The sequence below is a fragment of the Aptenodytes patagonicus genome, chromosome 4 (assembly GCF_965638725.1).
Source record: "Aptenodytes patagonicus chromosome 4, bAptPat1.pri.cur, whole genome shotgun sequence".
In the NCBI taxonomy this organism is placed as follows: domain Eukaryota; kingdom Metazoa; phylum Chordata; class Aves; order Sphenisciformes; family Spheniscidae; genus Aptenodytes; species Aptenodytes patagonicus.
In genome coordinates, this window is record NC_134952.1 from 62658693 (window position 1) to 62685626 (window position 26934).

Below are 26934 nucleotides of genomic sequence, written 5' to 3' on the forward strand. Positions count from 1 at the left end.
CTGCAACTTTCCTGTATTTTTTAATGACATCTGAGAGCTAACAGCATGATTCCAAGAGCAAGGGCTTAAGGAATAACTCCATATTTTGCCAGGCCTGTGCTAAAATGCAAGAGGTGGATGCAGAGCTGTTGCTGGAAAGGATGACTGTTCGTACTGCATCATGTAATTCCCTTCTAGAGGCTGGCTGCAAGGCTCAGAGAGGTGAGAAAGGATGCTGTGGGGATTAGTCATTAAAAGCAGTACCAGGGAGAACGGTGACTGCTAAGCCAGTGCCTTGCCTACTGGCTCTGTATAATCAGGACTGTCTGATAACAGTCTTGCTGAGAACCTGCAGTTCCTCTGATTTCTCCACACTGTCTATTACAGCTGGATTCTCAGGTTGAAGAAAGTTAATGAAATCTGTCAATTTTGATGCCTGGAGATACTCATGTGCCCGATGAATACACCTGCTGGGGACTCAGAGAAGCTGAATTACGCTATTTATGGCTCTCCCAAGCTGACTTCATAGTCTTGGCCTGTCAATCAACCAGGACCCCTTCATGTGACTCACAAACTGAAGAGACCCAACTAAGTTGTATCTAGGGCATAGAGCCTTCCAGAGGGATCTTTCTTCTGCCCTATATTAGGAGATCAGGCTTTGAAAAAGCCGAAATTTTGGAAAAAGGGCGACAACCTGATCCTGCCATGAGTCGCCTTGAGCTGGATGCACTCCCTGGACAGAAAGGCAGCAGCAAAGTATACAGCTTTTAACAAATCTCAAACTCCTTCCTCCCTGTTTTTATCCTAAGTAGTTCACGCTAGCCCAGACTCACAGCTCGAATCCATATATGAATGAGTTTTCAAAGGGACAGGCAATATCCTGCTGTGCAGGCTGTCTGACTGCAGAGCTCATAGGGCTAGCATTACGTCCCCAGCGCAGATTCGCAGAGCGCATGGGGTTGGCAGTCACATCCAACTATTGTTTTCAATAAATTTTCCCCTCTCTGCATTCATAACAACTCAACTGGAAATTAACAACGAAGGTAAATCACTAGGGATGGGCAGTTATCGCAAATGGACACTAAGAAGTACAGTGATTTCATCTGGCTCATTCATCTGTGTTGACTTTGTAAATGAAAATGACTAGATTAGGAGGAAACATGATGATATTTATTTCTTCTTATATTTATAGTTTATTTTTCTTTTGTCTTAGTCACAGAGCAGAAAGCAATAGAAGACTAGTTTACGATGAATTTCAGTATCCCTCAAATGACATAGTCCTAAGCTCTTTTTACTTCTCTATGCCTGTCAACACAACTCAGTTTACTAGAAACTCCTTGAATTTCTTGTTACTGCGACAGTGAGGCTTGTATATACTTAAACTCTTTACTTTTTGTTTTGCAAGGCTAAGCACAAAGTAAGCAACAGCTCCTGCCACAAAACTCAAACCAGTCACTATCATCTTCCTCCCCAGCTCACAATCAGAGATGACTAATCCATGGGTAAATTGCTTCCTGCCTCTGCAGTGTGTGCATGTCAGAACAGAGACCTAAATTCTTGCCTTGGCATGCTGCTTCAGCCAGGAGGCCGTCCTGTCCAGTAGGCTTCATTTCTGATCTGTGCAGGAAGAAGTATCAGGAGGTTGACCTCCTCTCAGCTTATTTGTGGCATATCTGTGCAAATCTCTCTATACAAAATACAAGAGTCTGTCTGCTGGTACAGATTTGCGTAACTTGAATTTATGGCTTAGCTGTCAAAATAATTGAAGCACACCTGTGAAAGCTGGGAATACTTTCACTTCTTTTGTAATAACCAGTCAGGAAATGAGAATGGTGTCATTGACCTAACACAGTTAAAAGAAAGAAGCAGCCAAACTGAGTTAGCGTCATGATTTTCATCTTCAAAGTGACTAAAAATTTACATTATACTTAGACCCCCAAAACTCTCTTCTTTTTCTCCCACATTCTGTGTTGGAATTACAGAAGCCACTTCTGGCCAATTTTCAAAAGGGACAGACAATGCATGGAGTGCTCCAGCTGCAATCACAGCGGTGTAGCCATCGGGTAGCCTTCCAGAAGGTGCCATGCACTTCACAGAAACTATTTGGCACCCTGAGCTGTGGTCATAACCCTCCCATTCGAGCCCTGACTCATGTGTCTCTTGTGGACACTGCTAAAGCCCAGAACTTGCATTTGGACCTTTCTAGCTGGGGTGCTGACGTCTGACTTCTTGCTCCCAACTATTGGACTTAATAATGAGAGCAAGCACCAGACTAGGCACCCGCAGTTCACTTTTGCTGAGCATTTGAATCTCATTATAAGTTGTGGAGAAAGAAATATTAAATCAGTCTGAAAAGCATCTGATCAGATATCCCTGGAGTTTAGCTTTCTGAAATGTACATGTGGTTACAAATAATATTTTCATTACGTACTGAATTAGGAAACTATGGTTGAGGTTTGGCTCACCCAGCTGGTTTAGAAGCAGTGCACTTAGTAACACAGGATCTTAACCAAGACTTTTAGGGTCAGATTTTTAAAGCATTTTGGTCTTCTATGATAACAATAAAAGCCAGAGGGCCAACTGGGATTTTTGAAGTCTCCTGATTCACACTGAAATTAATGTGATGTTTAAGACTTAGGTCTTTAAGACTTGATTCAAAACCAGTGGGAGTCACGCTATTGACTGGGGTGAGTTTTATGCTTGACACTTTCTCGACATTTTCTCATCTATAAAATAAGAATAATTAGCCTGCCTTTCATCCACCTTGGGATCTTTTGTCTGTTTTGGCTGTGATCCCATAAGAAACATTTGGGACAAAGAATGACTTAAATATATGCTTAATGACCTATTGAACCGTAGGGAGTAAGGTGTCTAAAACACAAAAGCCAGGCTATCCATTAAATGCTCATAGAAATAAGATGACCTTCAGAAAAAACAGCAATATTTAAACCAGCAACAGAAAAAGTGAAGATCAACTCAAAAACTTTAATGGAAATTCACATTATTTCTCCTTTTTTTGGCAGCTGCTGCATCTGATGTTATTGCATTTCATTAGCAGGATTACAGATATCATTTCAGATGAGTAACATAATAAAAGAAAAGGCAGTGAATCTATTGAGATGTAGCTTGAAGCAGAACTGGCCCTCTCTGCTCTCTGGGATATTGTTCCCAGCTGAGATTTACAGGGCTTTAACAATGCATCACAAATGACATCTTATGTAAACAATTGGAGAACAAATGTGAGATGCTATTTAAATGCCTCATTAAGAAAAGGAAATTTCATAGCTAGATTCTTTGCTTTTCTTGCCTTTGCAGTAGATTTAATTGACAGATCTAGATGAGAAACAACAAAATTTGTTTATCAGAATTGCCTATTATTAGTTACAATGATGTGTCATATATTAGTGCCTGTGGCTCAACTGAGAAAAGGACAGTGCAAGGCCCTATAGAAATAATCCAGGCCCTAGAGAATATCTAGTCTCAGGTAAAATGAAGCCTACTGAACTGTTAATAGAAGATGCCAAAGTAGTTTTGGTTTTTAAACAGCTCCTACATGAATTTAAACTTGGGTATTACATTTTGTCTGAAGAACAGATAAACAGATAATCTTCCAGCGTTAACCTGGTGTTCACCACCAGATTCACGGGGCTTAATGTTCATTCAAGGAATTCAAGATACTAAAAGCCACAGTGAGTCTTCATGATTGTGAAAAGAATCTCATGTCCATTAATAAAACAGATGCCTGTTGATTACGGCAGGGTCAAGATCACTTCAGGCCTTTAAACTTACTCTGCATCTACATCAGGTTTTTCATAGGAGTCCCTGTGCTTTTGGACAGCAGAGTTGGGCAGATGGCTTTACAGAAAGATCCAACAGTTTCTCTCATGAGGAGCTGCATGGAATGGGTCTGCATGAAATGTCCCAGGGACTTCTTGTGAAACAGAGCCAACAGGCACTGGATAACAGAAGATGAAGTGAATCTCCCATGCCAGAATAAGAGGAACCTACCTCCTTCTTGGAAAACTCCGGGAGAGCATGGGAAAAAAAATGACAAGGCTCATGGTATCACCTCTGCTAGACAGGTTAGAGAAGAGGCAGCAGCTTCAGCTGCTGAGTTCAGACTTTCCCCCAGGTCTTCTCTGCCTCATGGCTCCCCTGGCTGTGCTTCTGCAGCCCCTGGCTCCCACAGGGCCGAGAGGAGGTGTGACATAACAAGTAGCTGCAATTCTGGGGGTAGGGTGAGATAAGCAGGACAAGAGCAAGGGAGCTGAATGTGAAGGATGTCACCCTGTGATGGTGACTTGTTTTGCATTTGTTGAGACACGCGCGTTCTCACTCTCGTATTTGTAGCCTGTTTATTTATTTATTTTCTTGTCTGGGCATGGGGGGGAAAGAAACCCTAAGAACAACAAAAATGAGAAATCTTTCAAACAAAACTTGATATTTACCACTGTTTCAAGTTAATGAAAGCAATACCTCAAAGACAAGAAGCTGAACAAATGATTCACAGTACAAATAATGTAGTAGAGGGGAGTTCTGCCTCTTTCTAACTTGTCCCCAAATTGCAATGATATTGAATGTATTTGCTGTTGGAAATGACTCACCATTGAAATAATCAATGTGCAAGTTATACTGGATCTGCAGCTCATTCACAAGCTGTGCTGATGTAAAATGTGGGCTGGCCTTGCCCACTGTCTGGCTGTTAGGTGCCGTTGTGCATCTACCTCTGTATTCTAGTCTTGCATTTAGTTATTTCCAGTCCCCCAACCATGCTCTACCAACTGACATCAGATTGAAACTAATTCCTATCCCCACCAATTAGTCTCAAAGTTTTCAATGAAGGACCCCAACAGCTCATCTCATATCTGGGGAAACAGGGGCACAGGCACCTCTGGATCCCTCAAAAGACTCTGGAAAGAGAAGCCAGTCTCTGAGGCTATGGGGTGTTTCACCTACTACCTTCCCTTTCAAATTATTTTCATCTTTTTTGAACGTTTGAAAACAAGCAAACACATACACAAATAGATGGGGCCTCTGAAAGTGTGGAAAGCTTAGCATCTAGCTAAAAGCAGATGGGGACATCTCTGGAATATGCTCATCTTCAGGAGAGCAATCCAGTTTTTCCTGGAGATAACCCCGGTATCCATTAGGTAAGAGCAGTGGTTGCTGTATTCCCACGTAGAAAGCTAAGAACACGTTGTTTAGTTTGACCAGTGCCAAGGACTGTCTTCATTTACACTGAGATGACTGTGTGGCAGCACCTTTGTTGAAGGAATGTTTCTGATCCCTAAAATATGACACTGTTCTTGAGGTTTTGAAGATCTGTCATAAACTTTCCGTTTTGAACCGAATAGCTGTGTGAGTCCAAACACACTGGACTCAGTACTGGCTAGATGCCTTGATATGAGGTGAGCTTTGAATGCGGCAAAGTATAGCCACATTTCCTGTATGATCTGAACAAGATTTACCACATAAAGGTACAGGCATTTGAGCCTAGGGGAAAGGTGGGTGTTTCTGTGTATAGAATCATAGAATCATAGAATAGTTTAAGTTGGAAAAGACCCTTAAGATCATCGAGTCCACCTGTTAACCTAGCACTGCCAAGTCCACCACTAAACCATGTCCCTAAGCAGCACATCTACACATCTTTTAAATACGTCCAGGGATGGTGACTCAACCACTTCCCTGGGCAGCCTGTTCCCATGCTTGATAACCCTTTCAGGGAAGAAACTTTTCCTAATATCCAATCTAAACCGCTCCTGGTGCAACCTGAGGCCATCTCCTCTTGTCCTATGGCTTGCTACTTGGGAGAAGAGACCGACACGTACGTTGCTACAACCTCCTTTCAGGTAGTTGTAGAGATAAGGTCTCCCCTCAGCCTCCTTTTCTCCAGGCTAAACACCACCAGTTCCCTCAGCCGCTCCTCATAAAACTTGTGCTCTAGATCCTCCACCAGCTTTGTTGCCCTTCTCTGGACACGCTCCAGCACCTCAATGTCTTTCTTGTAGTGAGGGGCCCAAAACTGAACACAGCCTTTGAGGTGGGGCCTCACCAGGGCCAAGTACAGGGGGATGATCATTTCGCTGCTGGCCACACTATTTCTGATACGAGCCAGGATGCTGTTGGCCTTCGTGGCCACCTGGGCACACTGCCAGCTCATATTCAGCTGGCTGTCGACCATCACCCCCAGGTCCTTTTCTGCCAGGCAGCTTTCCAGCCACTCTTCCCCAAGCCTGTAGCGCTGCATGGGGTTGTTGTGACCCAAGTGCAGGACATGGCACTTAGCCTTGTTGAATCTCATACAATTGGCCTCAGCCCATTGGTCCAGCCTGTCCAGATTCCTCTGCAGAGCCTTTCTACCCTCAAGCAGATCAACACTCCCGTCCAACTTGGTGTCCTCTGCACACTTACTGAGGGTGTGCTTGATCCCCTCATCCAGATCATTGGTAAAGATATTAAACAGAACTGGCCCCAATACTGAGCCCTGGGGAACACCACTTGTGACCAGCCGCCAACTGTATTTAACTCCATTCACCACAACTCTTTGGACCTGTCCATCCAGCCAGTTTTTGACCCAGCGAAGAGTATGCCCGTCCAAGCCATGATCAGGCAGTTTCTCCAGGAGAACGTTGTGGGAAATGGTGTCAAAGGCTTTACTAAAGTCCAGGTAAACAACATGCACAGCCTTTCCCTCATCCACTAAGTGGGTCACCTTGTGATAGAAGGAGATCAGGTTAGTCAAGCAGGACCTGCCTTTCATAAACCCATGTTGACTGGGCTTGATCACCTGGTTGTCCTGTACGTGCCATGTGATGCCACTCAAGACGATCTGCTCCATAACCTTCCCCGGCACCGAGGTCAGACTGACAGGCCTGCTGTTCTCCAGATCCTCCTTCCAGCCTTTCTTGTAGATGGGTGTCACATTTGCTAACCTCCAGTCAACTGGGACCTCCCCGGTCAGCCAGGACTGCTGATAAATGATGGAAAGTGGCTTGGTGAGCACCTCCGCCAGCTCCCTCAGTACCCCTGGATGGATCCCATCTGGCCCCATAGACTTGTGTGTGTCTAAGTGGTGTAGCAGGTCTCTAACCATTTCCCCTTGGATTATGGGGGCTTCATTCTGCTGCTCGTCCCTGTCTTCCAGCTCAGGGGGCTGGGTACCTGCAGAACAACTGGTCTTACTATTAAAGACTGAGGCGAAGAAGGCATTAAGTACCTCAGCCTTTTCCTCATTCTTTGTCACTGTTTCCCCCCACATCCAATAAAGGACGGAGATTCTCCTTAGCCCTCCTTTTGTTGCTCATGTATTTATAGAAACATTTTTTATTATCTTTTACGGCAGTAGCCAGATTAAGTTCTAGTTGGGCTTTGGCCCTTCTAATTTTCTCCCTGCATAACCTCATGACATCTTTGTAGTCCTCCTGAGTTGCCTGCCCCTTCTTCCAAAGGTCATAAACCCTCCTTTTTTTCCCTGAGTTCCAGCCAAACCTCTCTGTTCAGCCAGGCTGGTCTTCTTCCCCCCCCCGGCTTGTCTTTCAGCACATGGGGACGGCCTGCTCCTGTGCCTTCAAGATTTCCTTCTTGAAGAACGTCCAGCCTTCCTGGATTCCTTTGCCCTTCAGGACTGCCTCCCAAGGGACTCTGTCAACCAGACCCCTAAACAGGCCAAATTTTGGGTTTTTTGATCACCCATGATCAAAAACCCAAAAGTTCTGCCAGTGACACCAGGCTTGGGGCCAGGTATTGATCTGTTGGCTCTTCCTGTTTCTTCCCTCATCATTCCCTGCAACTGGAAGGACAGAGGAAAACACTGCTTGTGCTCCTGATCCCTTAACCAGTCATCCCAAGGCCTTGAAGTCTCTCTTGATTGCCCTTGGACTTCTAGTTGCAACTTCATCGCTGCCTACCTGAAAAAATCAATAATGGATAATAATCTGAGGGCCATACCAGGGTAGGAAGTTTTCTCTTCATACTTTGCTCCATTTTGTTTTTAGATAAACTTTTAAATTATTTAGCATACACCTTGGAAGGTCTTAACTTTTCTTTCACCTCTGTTGTTGCTGTTGTGATGACATATATCGGATGTGGGTTTAAGGCTGCAATCTAGACACTAGCCTGTTTTCAATGCACACTTACATTTTTACTTGGTCTTTGGGTAATATGGCTCATACTTTTGATTTTCCATCAAAATGAATATAGGAGGTACCATGTTTTCCAGTTAGGAATTCCAGCTCAGAAAGCTAAGTCATGCCTAGCATCAGTTAATGAGACTGGATTTTCTCCGTAAGGCAGGCAAACTTAACTTCATAGCCTGCCAACCAGAAGTTACCAAAACTTCAGACAAAGAAAAAAAAGTTTATAGTCTAAATTATTCCATAGATGTGGTTAGAAAGAAAAAAATGGAGGTATAAAAAGTAAAAAGAGAACTGTACATGGAAAATCAGAGGCTGAAAAAGAACCAGTAAGCCAGTCACTGAACACAAGACTAGGGTTTTTTTCTGGGTTTGAAATATAGAACCTCACTTTCTCCATAAACAACTCTGAATTCTGAAACAAAAGCCATGTTTCTACAGCATCAAAAATATTTTTGAAATCTTTCAACTAATTCTGCCTGCAAATAAGAAGGCCAGCTCCAAAAATTATTACCGAATGGCACAGAAATAGAACAAACAGAAGGTTATGCCAGCGATTTATTGCTTTGAACAACATATGTTGCTCTGGTTTAAATACATACTAACGGGAAGGCGATATTTTTTTTGTATTCTGTATTAGAGCGCAAGTTCAGAGTTCGCAAACAGTCTAGCTGAGTTGTGGCTCTAGCATTTACAAAGGAAAATCAGTAGACGTGTTCAAAGGCCATTAAGTGTTTGCTGTATAGATTGGGATGAAACGTCATCCCTCAAGTATGAGAATGAACATACTCACCAAGCAATATCACCATAATCAAGTCCCTCCTGGGCCGTGCCTGTATAACTGTGGAAAAGCAGTTTGCTAATCAGTTTTAAGCATGTTACGCTCCTTTCTACATGGTTGCCTCGTGGTTGATGTGCAGACAGCCTGCCTGGGCTCATTTCCTGCTGGGAGAGCTTGGGATGGCGGGTCCTGTGCTCTCCGTGTGGGCTAGAGCACCACGCACAGCATGCACAGGAGGCGACCTGGAATCAACCATGTTTGCTGTTTATCCTCACAACGTCTCTATTCGCTGGAAAGGTACTATAGCCTCGTTTCATAGCAAGGGAAATGCAGTATGCAGCTGAGATGGGAAAAGCAGTTTCCCAAGCCTCGTGACAGTGCTTCTGAGGCACTGAAGCCTCTGCTCAACCTAATTAAGGCGGTGGGACGGGGGATTTAAACTAGCCCAAATAAACTTCTCCCAGGAAGGACATGGGAACATGACTGAGCCTCTGGCTCACATGCTAGTGTCTGACCTGCTGCCAAAGCAGGGCAGATCTGTGCTGCCTTTTCCTCATAGCTCGTGGAGAAACTACAATTTAGCCCTTTTATTAGTGGGGATTAATTTTCATGTGGTGAACTTACCAATGAATTTAGGAGAAGTTAATTTGCACTAAGGAAGAAATCATGTCAGTTCAAATGTGTTCAGTTGTTGATGGCATTGGTGTGGCCATTGGATAGAAAAGAACGCGTTTCTATTAGGGGTTAGCAAGGGAATGCATCCTGATTAGATTAGAGGCTGGAGAGAGCGTTATCCCCTGGCCAGTCAAATATTGAAAGAAAATTATACTTCATTAGCATATTTTATTAGCTAATTGGCTAAGGAATGCTTTTAAAAAAACACAGCTAGAGCCTGGGGTAGGACTCTGGCCAGTACATCTGGGGTGGAGACACAAATGAGCTTTTGAGCCATCTTTGCTCTATCAGCTGTGATTGTTGGACCACCGAGTACTTTCTGATGCTGGAACATAAATCATCAGGGCCCCAAGCCTGCTGTGACATGCACCGGCGCCGTACCGCATTCAGACAGCATGCAAGCAGTGCGGGGTAAAACAGTGACCTTGCCAGTTCTCTCCTCTCTGCCCCTCGTGCAGCTCTGTGGAGAGCTGCTGAACTTAGCAGTCGTGCTGGTTGCAGCAGTACCCAAACAAGAGTTTTCTGAAGTGAGGAGGCAATGACCTGTGTTATCAGTGTTCTGAAACACAGTGTATCACATATCGTCTTCACTGCAAGGCACAGCACTCTTTGTTCTCTCAGAACCTGGCACAAGCTGAACACAAACAAAGGTTTTAAAAGAAACAACATTTTAAAACAGGCCTTTATATCTTATTGCTTGTGTTTTCTGAGACCACGAGGATAGTCAGATACCTGTGTTTAAATGCTCTGCTTTGCTGCCTATGAAACCCTTAGCTGGGTTGGCTACTCAAATACCAGTAAAGGTATTTGAGCAGTTAAGGATTCAGATAGACAGCCACTGATTTCATAAACCACCAAACATTAAGCTGTGTTTTTAAAAATCCCATGTTAGAATATGGACAGGCAGATAGAGAAGGAAGGATATTTTTAGTCCCTGAAACTCATATTTGGTCTGGCAAATGTATGTTCCTTAATGTGCAGTTTCTCATGTTTGGGTCATCCTTTGTATGAAGGCTTCACCGACAGAGTTTATATTTAGGAAGAGAATCCTGCTCAAGTTCTCACATCCCCCTGATACCTCAGTGATTATCTTTGTTACCCTTTCAGAACTTGTAGAGACAGGAGAATCAAAGACGAAGATGACTGCCAGAATACAGATCCTCAGTCGGCATAAATTACTCATCTCTCTTTTAATTGGGGTTGGCATTTCAGAGCCAGAACACAACTGTCTGCAAATATGAAGCAAACTCAGTGCTATTTTAGTGCGTGGATCACAGGACACAGTCCTCCCTGGGGGTCTCTGGTCAAAAGACTCCCCAATCCCATTACGCAGAGCCCAGCTTCACTGACCAACCTGCCCACCACCACCCCTGCAGCGACAGTGCACGCTGCTGTGCAGTGACTGTGTGTCACACAGGCAGCAAAGGCAGCACGAAGCCCAGGCGAGGGGAGCCAGCCCTGCAGGCATGCTGCTGCAGGCCAGGCAGAGCGTGTGTGTCACACTGCTGCGGCTGGGCACTCACGGCCCGACTGCCGTGCCCTGCTGCAGCGCGATGCATTCAGCGCCTCCTCACCTCCTTGCACCGATTAAGGGCAGTCCCTTATGGGAACGTTGCTTCAAGCTCCAGGCTTGTCAGAGTATCTATTTTCTTGTTTCTCTGTATTCTGCTCTATGGTTGTTATTAATGAAATAAAAGGCGAGCCTCATTCCCTTTCTCTTCCCTTGCCCACGCACATTAATTTAAATGCAAATCCACACAGAAAGATCAAAATTAATTATACTTTCTGCAGCAGGCTACATGGAAAATTGAAATGCACAGGGCTGGCTTTTCTTTCTCCTTTTCTCTTTTTTTTGGAAGTGGAAAGGAGAAACAATGTAGCAAAATATTAAAATATGCATCTAAATGTTGCATACTTGCTTGCTTTTAGTTTCTGATGCTTTTTGCTTGTCTGAATTTCCACAGTTGCTGTCAGTGTCAAGCTGTTTCAGAAGGAAAATTGAAAGCTTAATCTGCTAGTGACATAAATTGATCTCTAAATGACAAATAATATTCTGTTTACCACTAATAACAATCAATCTTCATTAAGAAAAACTATGCTGACTCTTAAGAAATTTTTCCATTATTGCTTGATCAGAATATAGCTGAAGTCTGAGATTTTTTTTTTCCCCACGGAAAAAAAGGTGGGGGTGAGAGGAGTGTTCTGCTCCTCAATGATTTCAGGCATTTATATAAGTTTTTTCAATGAAAATGCAATCAGGTGAATTTGTGACCCAAGGTGCAGTGCAGAGTCCCACGGGCTGGAATTCCACACCTGGGCACAGTCACAGCAGATTAACTGCTCCCAGGAACCAACGTATGGACAGGGCTATCCTGTTTGCCAGATCCTGGGCAAGAAAAGCAAAATTCTGACACTTTTTAAGGGGAATGGCTGCAGGCATTGTATGCAATATAAAACTCTGCTATGGAGATGTTAGGTATGCTCTGAAAAACCTTCTGGATCAGGCTCTGTGGGGCTTCAGTGGAGGTGCCAGGGTGACAGCTACATAACTTCATGTAGGAAAAATGGGTGCTCACAGATGTTAAACATTTAAGGCCAACGGGAATAATCAAATGGACAGCTAAAAAGGAAGCATGTAGCCAGACCCTTCATCAGGCTGGGGCTTACTTGCTAGGTAGTCTGTGGGAAGTGCGTGTTGTTCTGCCCCTCGGCCAGACCCTGTCCTGTTGGTCTTAGCCAATGTCTGAAGACATCAATTCAGCCAGCCCACTGCTGGCTCTCCCTGTGCAAGCATATGGTTGTAGCTAGATGCATTCATGTATTACAAAAAACAGAAGAAAGAAAGGGATGCTCCTTTTTCAAATTCCACATGTCATTAAGAGAGCGGTTATTTGTGTCCCCATAGCAACTAGAGGTCAAGGTGCCTTTGTAAAAAACATGGCCAGAGATCTTCCCTGGAAAGCTTACAAATTAAACAAATCAGAGAAAATACTCAGAGAAAAAGCTGACAAAGAGAAGGGATTTATCCCTGGGTACGGAGCCATTAAAACCAACATCCATTTCAGTACTCTGCTGAGATTTTACTGAACAGGACACACTGGATCTGCTCTTTCCACTGACTTCCCATAAAAACATGGATCTAGTTCAAGACCTTGCTCCCGCTCTTTGAATATTCTGATACACCATATCGAAGGTCCTTCTACAAGAAAAACACAGCCTAGCTGAATGATCCTGGATCCAGCAAGTGCCTTCCCAAGGCCAGCCCTATGTCCTAAAGACTTAGCAGGAGGTGGAAACAGTGTACAGTTGGCAGCCTGGCCCCTGTGAGCCCAGCTGGGCTCAGGAGCTCAGTACGGTGCCAGGTCAGTACAGCTGGGCAGTACCTGGAGGGGGCCTGGTTAGAGCTGGTCTCTCTGCACTAGCCCTGAAAAAAAAGACCCAGATGATTGTGCTGGCATTTAGCAGGTCAAAGCAGCAAAACAACTTTTGGTCTGTGGCCAAAGAGGGCCTTTCGAGCGGGGCCATGTGAAGAGACGCTGGGGCCTTGCTTGTCCCAGGCTTGCTGCTTAGAGCTGCAGTTCCTCAAGTGGGCTGGTCATTCAGATTGCAGAACTCAGCGGCTGTCATTTATTACAGTGAAGGCAAGCATAGTAAGTAATAGCTTCAGATACTTTCTCTCTTGGTCTTGTGGCCCAGCTTAGTTTTACTGTGGTTTCTTAGGTGTGCTTTGCTTACTGCCACCATGCTCAGGAATCACTCAAGTGCAATGTTAGCACAATAAATCCCACAGCCTTTTCTTCCAAATAAAGCAGAAAGAAACAGCTTCAAGCCATTTCAGCATTCCGCTTTCCTGCTGTCAGCTCAGTGAAGCAAGGGTATACAAACTTCAGTCCAGCAAAGGCTGCAACTGTCAGCACGGTGATCTCTCTATCCCTCTTTTCTCAGAAGCGTTCCTGAGAATGCTCAAACACACCTGCTGCAACCAACAGAAACAACACTTATGACCATTACTCTTTAGGGTCACTGTCGTGGTTTAACCCCAGCGAGCAACTAAGCACCACACAGCCACTCACTCCCTCCCCCCCTGGTGGGATGGGGGAGAGAATTGAAAAAGTGAGAAAACTCGTGGGTTGAGATAAAGACAGTTTAATAGGCAAAGCAAAAGCCGTGCACGTGAGGAAAGCAAAACAAGGAATTCATTCCCTGCTTCCCATGGGCAGGCAGGTGTTCAGCCATCTCCAGGAAAGCAGGGCTCCATCACGTGTAACGGTTACTTGGGAAGACAAATGCCATCACCCCAAACGTCCCCCCCTTCCTTCTTCTTCCCCCAGCTTTATATGCTGAGCATGACGTCATATGGTGTGGAATATCCCTTTGGTCAGTTGGGATCAGCTGTCCTGGCTATGTCCCCTCCCAACTTCTTGTGCACCCCCAGCCTGCTCGCTGGTGGGGTGGTGTGAGAAGCAGAAAAGGCCTCGACTCTGTGTGAGCACTGCTCAGCAGTGACTAAAACATCCCTGTGTTATCAACACTGTTTTCAGCACAAATCCAAAACACAGCCTCATACAAGTTAATATGGAAAAAATTAACTCTGTCCCAGTCAAAACCAGCACAGTCACAGGCATGGAACAACGTATTTGTTCAGCATTTACTTGTCAAGGAAAGACCTCGGCAAGTTTTCAGATAATCTGTGTGTCAGTATGTCTGTCTGTCTCTATTTATTATGCACAAAAACACCATCCCCACATATACTCATATGTGAATCTTTCCTAGCAGTCTCTTCTTATTGCTATGTAGATATCAGAACTACTGTCTAGCTAAGGTGGTGGAATGCATTTCAGCAGTGCTCAGTTCACATGAGCAAGTGCTGTTACATTTCTCAGCTAATGTGTAACATTTTGTGATCGTATAAGGGATATTGGTGCCGCAGTGGTCCCCAGAATTTCCTGTATTTCTGCAAATTTAAACAACACACTGCTACTGATTGATTATAGTAATTTTGTTGTTCATATCATCCTATTCATATCACAGCAGGTATTGCTTGTAATTATTAAGGCTATTTGTTATTAGCGATGCATGGGTGGTGACATACAATGAGAAGCAAACAATTTAACTGATAATAAAATTAGCTGATCATGGAAAGTCAATCTGCTAATTATCTCCAAACTGTGTCCGTCAGCTCTGTTTTGCATTTCTTAGACCCCTCGCTCCCTAGCGGAATAGCTTTTGCAGGGCTGCATTCTAAGGAACACACCAAATCTCCCAGCAAGAGAGGTCTTCACCATGTTACACCTTTGCTCTCATACAGGTTTACGTAACTTCATAAATACTTGGTGACAAATAGGCACTTTGTGACACTTTGTGATTGTGTAATTTACTACAGAACAGGCAGCGCACTAAAGAATTTTTATGGAAGGTTCTTTATGAAACTTAATAAAAATTAGACTGACCCCTTCAATTTCATAACTACTGGAAAGTACCTAGTACTTAGATTTCTTAGTTGTTAAATTTTCAAAACCTCTTGTGATATTTAAGTGGTGGAGCACACATTAAGGTCAATTTGAATCTTGTGGATAGAGTACCTTTGGATGCTTTTAAAACTACATATGGGCTTTTAAAACTGTCCTCAGTTCCTTGGTTGTCAGCTGATCCATTTACTGAAATTCTAGTATAAATGCAGTGAAAAAACAAACTGTGTGAGCAGCGGAACCAGTAGAAATTGGTTTTCTGTACATCTTTGCATAGTGGTATTGGCAGCTGGGCATGGCACTGAGGCTGTCATTATAGCAAGCATTTGGATGGTTGTTTAATAGCACTACATCTCCTTTTTATATCCAATATTAATAGGTGGTTTCATAGTTGGGTATAGTCAAATTAAAGGTGGCTGTCAGTTTTTATATATCCTGTCAGTTTGCTTATGTTTTAATTTTTGTTTTAAATACTGGCAGGTACAACAAATAACCCATGCAAAATTAAAGATTTTTCTTATGTCCATTTTTTAAAACAGATTATTAAAAGTAAACACTGAGTCACTTTCCAAGAAAATATGTTGAATCCTGTGTTGAAAAATTATGATGCTTTAAAGGTAATAGCATTAAAATATTTTAACTTTTTAAATAAATGTATGGATTTTTTCCACAAAGTTGGAAGAGATTGCTGACAGAGAAGATGGAATAAGGTAAAAGGCTTAAGACTTATCATTAATTGCTTGCACTTCCAGACTAAAGGTAGCCTGTACACATAGAAGGAACATTGTCTGAATCATAACAGAATGAATCATAGAACTGTAAAACAGTTTGGGTTGGAAGGGACGTTCAAAGGTCATCTAGTCCAGCCCCCCTGCCATGGACAGGGACATCTTTCACTAGATCAGGTTGCTCAGTGAAGAAGAATGATGCTGATGACACTTAAAATCAAGGAGTTTGTGAATAACCTTTCAGCTGAGGAATGGGCAAAGCTTTCAGGTGTCTATGTGCATGCAGTTGGGGGGTGACCGTAATAAAGTCTGAGACAAACATTCTTCAAGAGAAGGATGAGTCAGGAGGGTAGAAATAATCAAATAGGAGATGGAAAACCAGGAAGATGTTTCAATAGCTGTTCAAACGCGCTGCAAAGAAAGGAACCAAAACTGTTCTACACAAATGCTAGAAATCTGAGAAATGTTCTAGAGGAGCAATAATATTGGCTAAATATCAGAGGATATAATATTGGCTAAATAGACACGTGGTTTGAACCATGATGGCCATTCTTATTTACTGGTCAGCCTATATCTGCTTTTTCAAGTCAAAAGCAGTCTGGGATATAAGTGGGCTGAATACTGTTTAATATCTTCATCAATGACATAGACAGTGGGATCGAGTGCACCCTCAGCAAGTTTGCAGATGACACCAAGCTGAGTGGTGTGGTTGACACGCCACAGGGACGGGATGCCATCCAGAGGGACCTGGACAAGCTCCAGAAGTGGGCCCATGTGAACCTCATGAGGTTCAACAAGGCCAAGTGCAAGGTCCTGCACCTGGGTTGGGGCAACCCCCAGTATCAATACAGGCTGGGGGATGAAGGGATTGAGAGCAGCCCTGCCGAGAAGGACTTGGGGGTACTGGTGGATGAAAAGCTGGACATGAGCCAGCAATGTGCGCTCGCAGCCCAGAAGGCCAATCGTATCCTGGGCTGCATCCAAAGCAGCGTGGCCAGCAGGTCGAGGGAGGGGATTCTGCCCCTCTACTCTGCTCTGGTGAGACCCCACCTGGAGTACTGCGTCCAGCTCTGGAGCCCCCAGCATAAGAAAGACACAGACCTGTTGGAGCAGGTCCAGAAGAGGGCCACGAAAATGATCAGGGGGATGGAACACCTCTCCTATGAAGAAAGGCTGAGAGAGTTGGGGTTGTTCAGCCTGGAGAAGAGAAGGCTTCGGGGAGACCTTATTGCAGCCTACCAGTGCTTAAAGGGGGCTTATAAAAAAGATGGCGGCAAACTTTTTAGCAGGGCCTGTTGTGACAGGACAAGGGGAAATGGCTTTAAACTAAAGGGGGGTAGATGTAGACTAGATATAAGGAAGGAATTTTTTACACTGAGGGCGGTGAAACACTGGAACAGGTTGCCCAGAGAGGTGGTGGATGCCCCATCCCTGGAAACATTCAAGGTCAGGTTGGAGGGGGCTCTGAGCAATCTGATGTAGTTGAAGATGTCCCTGCCCACGGCAGGGGGGTTGGACTAGATGACCTTTAGAGGTCCCTTCCAACCCAAACTATTCTATGATTCTATGATTCTATGAAATGTTATTTTTACAACTTTGTTCCAAGTGTGAAATGCATAGCCAAAACCATAACCCTGCATAAGGGAGCTGAACAGCTCTGCTGATCACAAGGAATATATAGGGACTGTGACCTACCAAGTACCATGTGGCTGAGCTCTGATGCACCATCACACTGTCAGAAAGTAAATAATAATACATGCCTGATCTTAGATGCAACAGGAGTTACAAGATAAACTTCAGTCACTCATGCTCTTGGATTGCCATTAATCTCTCCAGGAGGCACTGATGAAAAGTGTTAATAAGAACAAACTGGGAAGTAAACCCTACTAAAAAAAAAAACAACCCTGGAAAAGAGAAACCCTCCAGCTTTAGATTGAAAGCAAGGGGAGCTTTGCCAGGTGTGGGAGTGCAGAGAGACCTTTGAGTGCTGCACATAGCTGCAGCTGTGTCTCTGTCTTTAGTGAGTGCTTGTTTACTCTGGGAGCATGCACTCTCCACGCACACTTCTGAACTCCTGCTGATGTCAGGTGAAGCTCATCTGCCAGATAGTACTGGCTCTAGGTATCCAAGAGAGCCATCAACCCCCTATTCTGACAGGCAGTAGCGAGAATTAATACAGGTGATAATTAGTCACTGGGTTTGGCTTCTTTTCACTATTAAAAGAAAGAAGAGCTCTTCTCCTATAGGAATGACATGAATGTGTGTTTGTCAGAGCCAGGCTGGATTGGAATGGCTTCCCACATTGCCAAATAGAAATTCAGAGCTGTCCTAGTGAGAGCTCTGGAGGATCCCTGTGGAAAACAGTCACAGGAATAAGGCAGGTAAAGGGTGAGAAGTGGGGCCAGGGTCCCCTTGGCTGACTGCTACCAAGTGGTGAGCAGGCGAGTCTCTGATGCCTGGGAATGTGTGGGGTTTCCTCTCTCTGAAATGAGTCTCATCAGGCTGGGACAGCAGACCAGTCAGACCTCTGAGACCTCCGGAGGAATAAAGTGGGGTCACGCTTCTCTCCAGAAAGCAACGCTGTTTTTTGCAGGACCCTGGTCAGCTAAGACTTGGGAACAGCCTTGCTAAAGTCTGCTGCCAGTAAAGATTGAAAGTGGGAAACTTCCATGTTCAGACTAAAACCAACATACTTACAAACAGAGATGTGTTTGGACTTTGTTCCCTACTCTATTTGCATAGCATTTCCACTTGACATTAGCTAGTGGCCCCCCACCAATAGTAAGAGCTGGGAAGGAACATCCCAACAGCTAATTCCAGGTCCCTCCAGCAAAATACACGCAGCACCCCAAGGATGGTCTGGAAACCAGAGAGACACAGTGGTGTGATAACAAGGTCACTGCAGACCAGCAGCAGCAAAAGCACACTTCCATCTGTCTAAATCTTTGAGTGTGTTTGAACATAATGGTGTACTGAGGCTAAAGGAGTGGAAATGTGGGATGACGTGCTTAAACGCACAACCTCTGTTTGCCCTTGTGAAGATTATGAGCCATACCTAACAGGGCACTGCCACAGGATCAGGTAAATTGCCTTTTATTGAAACATACTGTAATATGAAGGGGGGGGACTAGTGGGAAGATTCCAATTTAACACAAGTACATTGCATTTCAGGCTCCCAAATAACTATTGATATCTGCTGTCCTGGAGCAAATCATATCTTCCTTGACAAGTCAGACAGCTGCTCTTTCTCTATCTTCCTTTTGTTATCTTTAATAGCCATGGATTGTCGTGGTACCTTGAAAAAAAATGTTTGCGACTTACTTGATGGGTGTCTCACCTCCTGCTATTAGCCCTGGTTCATGGGTTCATCTAATGCCTGTTCTTGCCTACAAAACTCAGACCAAGTGCTTTTGAAATGAGAGTGTGCTGGGTGCCGCTGCACAGTGGGTGCAGTGCACACTGTGTACAGCTCCCCTTCCCCTCCAGCTGGCAGCCAGTGGGGTGAACAAGCTCTCTTGATCATCCTGAAATACAGTTAAGGTAGAAGCAACCTCTGGGGCTCATCTGGTCCAGGCTCCTGCTCAGAGCAGGGCCAACTTTCAAGTCCGATAAGATTGCTCAGGGTCTTCCCCAGCTGAGGCCTGAATATCTCCAGGGAAGTAGATCCCACAGCTTCTCGGGGCAAATGTTCCCATGTTTGATCACAGTCATTGTGGAGAATTTTTTTCCATTTGTTTAAGATACTGGAATGTTGGTATCTTAAATACAGGAATACTAACAATTGTAAGATAGGTCTAAAGAAAACCATGGCTATATTTGACCAATCTCACCCAGACTGTGAATTGAAAAGACAAAGCAAATCTCTTTCAGGCTATCAACTGTCCTAAGGTGTGTCAAAGGAAATAAAGACAAATGCGGTAGAAATGGCTGGGGGTTGTGATAGTGCAGCTGTTCCCTCGCTTTCCTCTGTCAGACTTTGCTGCCCCCAAATCTCAGTGAACACCACGGGCTGTGTAAGGTCTCCCCAGGCTGCTCCAGGTCAGCCCTAAAATGTGTCAGGTCAGCTCTAAAAACCTTAAACAACAAACCGAAGTGTGTGTGGGTGTTAAGCTAAGTTACGTGTCTGTGATGCAAAGGAGGAGTGCTTATATTGTCCATTCAGCCAGCACAGCTGTAGGGACACAGCCTTCTGCATACAGACACTACAAAGAGCTGGACAAGTTAACAATTTGAACAGCCACGATCCTTTCTGCAGTCTTTCTGTGGCACTTACCCACTTGTCCTGACACTGAGAGAAACAAATGCAGCTGGAGACCTGTACCTGTTCAAACTGACGGGTCTCTGTCCAAAATCATCAAAGGTCACCTAATAACAACTGCCAACTGCTATCATGCATTTAGGAGCAACCTTTAAACTAGAACATTTAAAAATCTGCTTCTAGGGAACATCCTTATGTTGATGGGTATCATAGAAGTCATACGTAATCCAGTATTAGCTACCCAGGTGCCTCTGCTTTTTGTGTCTCTATTTGCCTGATTAATCCGTGATTAAGAACTAGTGCTAGCTGCACATCTGTCCTGATTTTTGGCTGGGATAGAGTTAATTTTCTTCCTAGTAGCTGGTACAGTGCTGTGTTTTGGATTTAGGATGAGAATAATGTGATAACACACTGATGTTTTAGTTGTTGCTAGGTAATGCTTACACTAGCCAAGGACTTTTCAGCTTCTCATGCCCTGCCAGCGAGAAGCTGGGAGGGGGCACAGCCAGGACAGCTGACCCAAACTGGCCAAAGGGGTATTCCATACCATGTGACATCATGCTCAGTATATAAACTCAGGGGAGTTGGCTGGGGGCGCTGCTGCTCGGGAACTGGCTGGGCATAGGTCGGTGGGTGGTGAGCAATTGCATTGTGCATCACTTATTTTGTATATTCTGTTATTGTTATCATTATTATTTTTTCCCTTCTTTTTCTGTCCTATTAAACTTTCTTTATCTCAATCGATGAATTGTGTGTATTGTGTGCTCCTCCTAGCTCTCTTGTATTCTCCTTGTATAGCTCAGACCAAAAGAGAGGGCTTTTTTTTAATCTCACATTTGTAGCTATCAGCTAAAAAGAGTACTAACTGAAAGAGAAATTTAGATCCTCCACCGTGAAATGAACAGGCATGCTTTGTGATTTGAACAGGTCCGCAGTGGTACCCTTCCCGTGTTGGCCTGCAACTAGAACGCAGTAAGTATTCATATGGTTGAATATAGCCACCTAATGTATTACTAATCCTCTGGCAAGTTCTCCTCCTAACAGTATTGTTCTCTCTATACATGTTATTGGGTGAACCGTTAGCACTTTTTCATTAATTGATATCAATGATTAACTTACTAGCTTTTTCATTAATAAAGGAATCTAATGGTTTTCATAACCACTGAGTAAAAATGTTTCAGAATACAGTATATGATCAAATAATGAAGACAAGGCAGTTTTAAAACCAGTCACTCACTTCCCTCACTCACTGCATTATCCATTTTAATACTTGCTCAGAGCCTCATCAGAAGATGCAGGAGGCAACTGGCTGCAGGAGGCAGCCTCTTTTTTTGTGCCAGTACACCAGTTCTTGGTGGACACAGCAGTGGGAGATGAAGCTGCTACGGGCTGTGTGGCATTTGGTCTGTGGACATGTAGCATTGCAGAGCCCTAGAAAATGAGGGCTCAGCACCTGATGGAATTTAGCACCCTCACTGAGTTAAACAGTCAACAAACATATATTGAAAGGGAGACACAATACACAAAGTGGAAAAGAGAAAAGAAGCGTTGCAGCCATGGCAACACCCCATGCCAGTGGCTGTTGGGGTTTCCCAATATCCAACTCTGCCTCTATAAAAGAAGAGAACCAGATATTGCCATTTTATGTCTCTGCCTGTACACTCGAGGTCCATCAGGACTGGAAGCAGATGCCTCAGAATACTGTGAAAAGTAAAGTAATGCTCAGATACACCTGGTCTGCCTAGGTCAGACAGCTTACAAAGAAACCTTGGACTGTGGGCCTTTGTCCAAGAAGTTGCGTTCATCATGATGGTGCCATCTATTGTAAAATAGCCTGAGAATGCAAACGCTTCAGCAAAAGATATCAGTGAGGGAGACACTGCATAACATTGACTTTCCCATTAGTCTTGCAAGACGGAACAAAAAGTGCTCCATGAAATTGTGTGATTGCATGGCATATCTCTAATGGTCTAGATTAACAGAGATAACATCGAAACAATTGCTATGCATTGCCTCCCAGTGCCATGTCAGCCTAATGCTTTTGTTAAAATGAGAGGAGAATAACTCTCATAGAAATGCTGTAACCTGGAGAATAAGTACCAAGTCACCAAAATAAATCAGAATACAAGTTGGGCCTACACCTTGACCATTAGCAGGGCAGCCTACACGTTATGCTGAGCCTCTGAGAGGATGCCTGTTGTTCATGCCATCCTCTTCCCTTTTTCTCATTACAGATGGGCCCTATTTGAAGGATTGCGTTAACATTCAAAGCCTTGCCGTTTCCTCCATCATTACACTGTATTTTACGGACCTGGGTCAGCAGGTCGGATGGACCACAGTAAGTATGTCCTTGTAACACTCAATACGATACATCTTAATGTACAATGTGTTTTAGCATGAAATTACTCCAACTTCCTCAGCCTGTCCTTCCCTTTGTCAAATGGTGTAATTACTTTATCAGCAGTCAAAACAGAATTAAATGGATAATGAGCCAAGTTATCAACGTGCTAAGTCTGACATCCAATGACAGATTAAAAGGTGGACATAACAATATTGCCTGAGGAAAAAAAAATCAGTTTTTAAAAACAGTTTTAGCTTATCTAGGGTTTATATGCCTGTGCAGGACCTGTAGCCAAATACATTCATTTGCTGCAAGGCTCCTCAGCTTTGAAAGTGGAAGGATATTAAAAAGAAAAAATAGATTTCTGGTAATCCTGTTACTAATGCAGGAAAATGATCGGATGGGAATGTCTTACTCTTTGTTCACCCAAAGAACAGTTCTGAGAGAGTGGTGAGGCCAAGGACTCCAGGCAGAAGATGCCCGGCCAGGCTCAGGAGTCACAAAACTTTTCAATCTCTTTGTAAAACAAAAGCATTAGCCATGAGCAACAATACCTGTATTATGCTATGGGTAGAACCACTGTCTGTTTTTACTTCTGGTCTCAGTTTGACTTCAGTTACTTTCCTGTAAGCAGCTGTTGGAAGGTCAGGGTGGCTGGAGAGAGGCAACACATTCCACCCAAATGGGGTTGTAGGGAACTCTAACCTTACGGGCTCATCTGTGCAAGGAGGAAGTGAAAGATTCAATTCTTTCACAGCCCAAAGACAGAAAACAGCAGAAGGGTTTGAAAGGACAGTGAAGGAATGGGAGATGAAGAGACCTTTCCAACGTCCTGCAGCAGGCATAGGTGGCAGAACTGAAAGTAGTCTCACTACTAGACTGACCTAGCTTTTGCTGTAGCTGGCATGTACTGCGTTAGCTGGAGTAACACACAGCCCACATCTGTATATTGGGTAACGAGATTCCCAATTTCTGCAGTAAGAAACATGAGTAAGATAGAACTACAGTTTCTGAAAGCCATAAAAGCCATGATGAGACTATTCATAGCAATGGAAAACAAACCACCAATTGCTTGCAATTCCTTTAATGAAACAAGTGAGTTTTTGCTAACTGGCATCATGGCTGTAGGTCAAATTATTAGATTCTTACCTCAGGCGGCCCGCAGATCCCACCCTGCTCATGTGGGGTGACCGCAGGGTCCACGGACAAACCACTGTCCTTCCTTGGCTGTGCCTATATGGATGGAGCTTGTGAGTGTCAGGTCTTTAAGCAGCTTGCATATGATAGTACTGGTTCCTCTCTCCAGTAGGTCACTATGGGAAGCATTACTACAAGACGCTTAGAATGGACATGCTATTTTACAGCTCCTTATCCATTAAACAGTACACTCAAGATGGATGTTACTGCCAGAACTGCCCTTGACTTTGGGAAGAGTCAGATTCTGGATCAGCACTGTAAGGTCACATATCCATCTCACCTGCTCAAGCTCACGTGCATTTCTCTTTCTCCAGGGAAGAAGATAGCCCCTAGCAGCACAAACTCTGGGAGGTTTTAGCCCCTATGAACAAGAGCATGACCTATATCTATCCTTCCCAGTTCTAACAACAGGATGCAAATCCCTAGGTGGTGACAAGCAGTTTACTTCAGTGGAGTTAGAGCAGTTCACACTGTGTGACCTACCCGTTTCAGTAGAGGTCTGCGAGTTTACCAAGGCTGAGGCTTTACCCCACTGATTCCCATACTGATTAATGGCCTACTGGGGCCATGCTGATTAATGCTAGTTGGGGTCCTGTTTCCCCCCCAACCCATCCCACCACCTCTCAACCATGGAATTTCTTTGCAAAGCAAAATTGTGAGTAGTGCAGCCTCCTGTTTGCTACAACTAAGTAATCTGCAAGAACCTTATTTATTCTCTACTTTTGTGGTGGTTTATGTAGCCTAAGACAGTAACATAACTAAAGTTTAATATCCCATTATAAATAGTGCAGTTATGACTAGGTGTTGATACTGCAGGCAGTGGCATTTTTTAATGATTTAATCTGTGTGTGCAGAAAGTTGACTCCATGAGTTTCTGAATATTCATCTTATCCCATTCTGTTCCATATTCTAAATTGTCTCCATTCTCAGCGGGAGAAATCTTCTTCTTAGCCACATCATTTAAACAGTCAAGAGATTTTTATATTATAGCTAGTCTATAGCAATAGAGAAAAAGTTCATAGAAGATTGTATTCTAACAATAGCAATTAAGAATGTATTTGTAAACAGGATGTATAGTTTTACTGCCGTTTTTACTGTGCTTAGAGCTCCCATTCTCCCATCCCCCTTGATGCTCTATCAGATTTATGCACACAGTGAGGGATGCTTCTGATTTAAAGGGTTGACATTTAAATAAACAAGGCACAGAATAAAAATACTCTTATCTCGTCAGCAGAATGATAGCTGAGGTACAAAGGGCCACATTCAGGTCTGGACTCCAAAAATATGCACAGAAGCACATGGAGATAACGTTGGTGCTCTAGAGGTCGATGCATTGGGCATGAATCTGTCTAGGGGAAAACTAAGCATGAAGTGGGTCTTCTGGGGCTTTGTCACCTCATTGGAGACCATACTTGAGATGCCCACTTGAGGATCAAGAACACTAAGACCCCCAAAGCTGGGGATTTACACCAAGACAATAAGCTTGTGTTTTTTAAAAGGGGAAAGCGGTACTCACCTCTACCTCCTGGGAGCAGTTGTAAAATGAAAGATGATGCTGTTGTCTGTTCCAAACCAAACAGTTTGGGTCCCTAAGTCTAGGAGCATATTTCTGCATCAAGAAACCTCAGCTTCCCTTTTGGAGCATGCACAGTCTCTGATTTACAGTCCTTCTCACACTCCGCCTTGGTGGCTCAAGAGTTTGTCGTCTCCTGTTGTCTACTCAGTCGCTCTGTCAGAGGCTGCCACTTTGTAGGAAGGATGTTTCCTTCTCATCCTCAGCCTTCTTGAAACATGGTTGCACAGTGACTGAAATATTTTTGGTCTTTTGTGCTGTGAAAGGCCAGACATCCCTGGGCTCAGGTTACACCACAGCTCCGAGATTGGTTGACCAGATTTCAACAAGTTCTAGAGGCTGGGTTGCTCTGAGGGAGGAGGGAGGACAAACTGGGGTGAGGGATTTGCAGTTTGCCTCCACTGGAGCAATTACTTGTCAATCTCTTTTGAGAATGAGGCCCTTTCCTGGATAATATGGGTAGAAATCCAACCTCAGCTGGCTCTTTTAGAAGAATGAAGGCCCTCAAGGCTCATCTCCAAAAAGCAATTCAGGGAGAAGAAAAAACCTGTTTCTTGGTATCATGGATTTTGATAAAACTCTCTCTCTGCTCTGCCTTCTTTTTTATGAAACAAATATTATCTGAAACACATAATTTACTTCTGCACAAGATTTACCAATTCCTTTACCCTACCTGGAGGGGATAGTTGAGGTTTGCTGACTGATGCTGCAGAGATACTAATGGGAGCTGAGTTTACAGATCTTTTCTATGTGCCTCCTGCAAAGATTGTACCCCCAGGGGTGTTTGAAATTCCCACCACTGGAGTGATAGGTTTTATTTTTAATCTCTGTCCAATTTTGGGCCTAAGCATGTTTGACAGAGACCTCTTTTTTACATATTGCAATGCGGCATGTGACTTTTTGAAACGTGGCTGGCATTTTACTGCTAAGAATGCATACGGCTGCTGTAGTCAAAAGGAAAACGAAAACCATTCTTCCTGCTCAAATTCAGACTTCTGCTAAAGCTTTCCTCATTTGAGCAGTGATTGCGATTTCTGATTTATCAGCTTCAGTTGTCTAGTTGCTACCTGGGCAGGCTACCAGAAGGATCAAAATAGAACTGAGAAAACAGCATAGAACTGTGAAAAATATATTTTACCTCCAAGTCTGTGAATTCCATAAGATTAAACCTGAAACACAGTACTTCAGTAAATATTTTTTGTAACTGTGATTTAAAATTAGGGATTGCTTAAATACTTTGACTCCTGAGAGCTTTAAAATACTGCGGCTGGCAGCAGAACTGCTCCATTTGCTTAGATTATAGTTCCTCAGGTTGTGCATTTTTTTGCTTTGCGATTGCACAGTCCCCCCCCTTGCATACCCTCCCTGTATGACTCTGATTCCACACAGCTCTGCGATACAAATAATCACACAGAGAAAACCGTTGATTCTCTCTGATCTGAGTTACCACTTCAATAGGCTTCTGCTGGTGTAAAACAGAGCTGGCTGAAAAATGGAACTGTATTTAATAGGTTTAAGATTATATTATACATCATTTTTCTGGAATAATTTCAAATTTTCCAATGACAAAAAGATTCTGCTCAATTTAGAAATGTAGAGACTAATACTTATTTAAACCCAAGAACATCTTTGAAATCTGAAAATCTACGCTTTCACTAATTGGTCTGTTCCCTTCTGGCTGGCAGGCAAAATTATCACCGAGTTAGACATTGTGGAAAATGAACAAGAAGCCAAGAGATCTATGTTTGAAACTTTGTGGTTATGTATAGCAGGTGTACACAATGGGGAAGTGCATGCTGTAC

General features: G+C 43.7%; 1 protein-coding gene across 1 annotated transcript in view; it reads left to right on the forward strand.

The window, feature by feature from the left end:
* The window catches only part of TECRL (trans-2,3-enoyl-CoA reductase like), a 71357-nt gene that overhangs the window by 20410 nt on the left and 24013 nt on the right, over positions 1–26934 (forward strand). Inside the window, exons 3-4 of the mRNA XM_076337651.1 lie at positions 20949–20993; positions 22256–22359. Of these exons, the coding sequence (XP_076193766.1) occupies positions 20949–20993; positions 22256–22359 (149 nt within the window). The remainder of the gene's footprint in view (positions 1–20948; positions 20994–22255; positions 22360–26934) is intronic.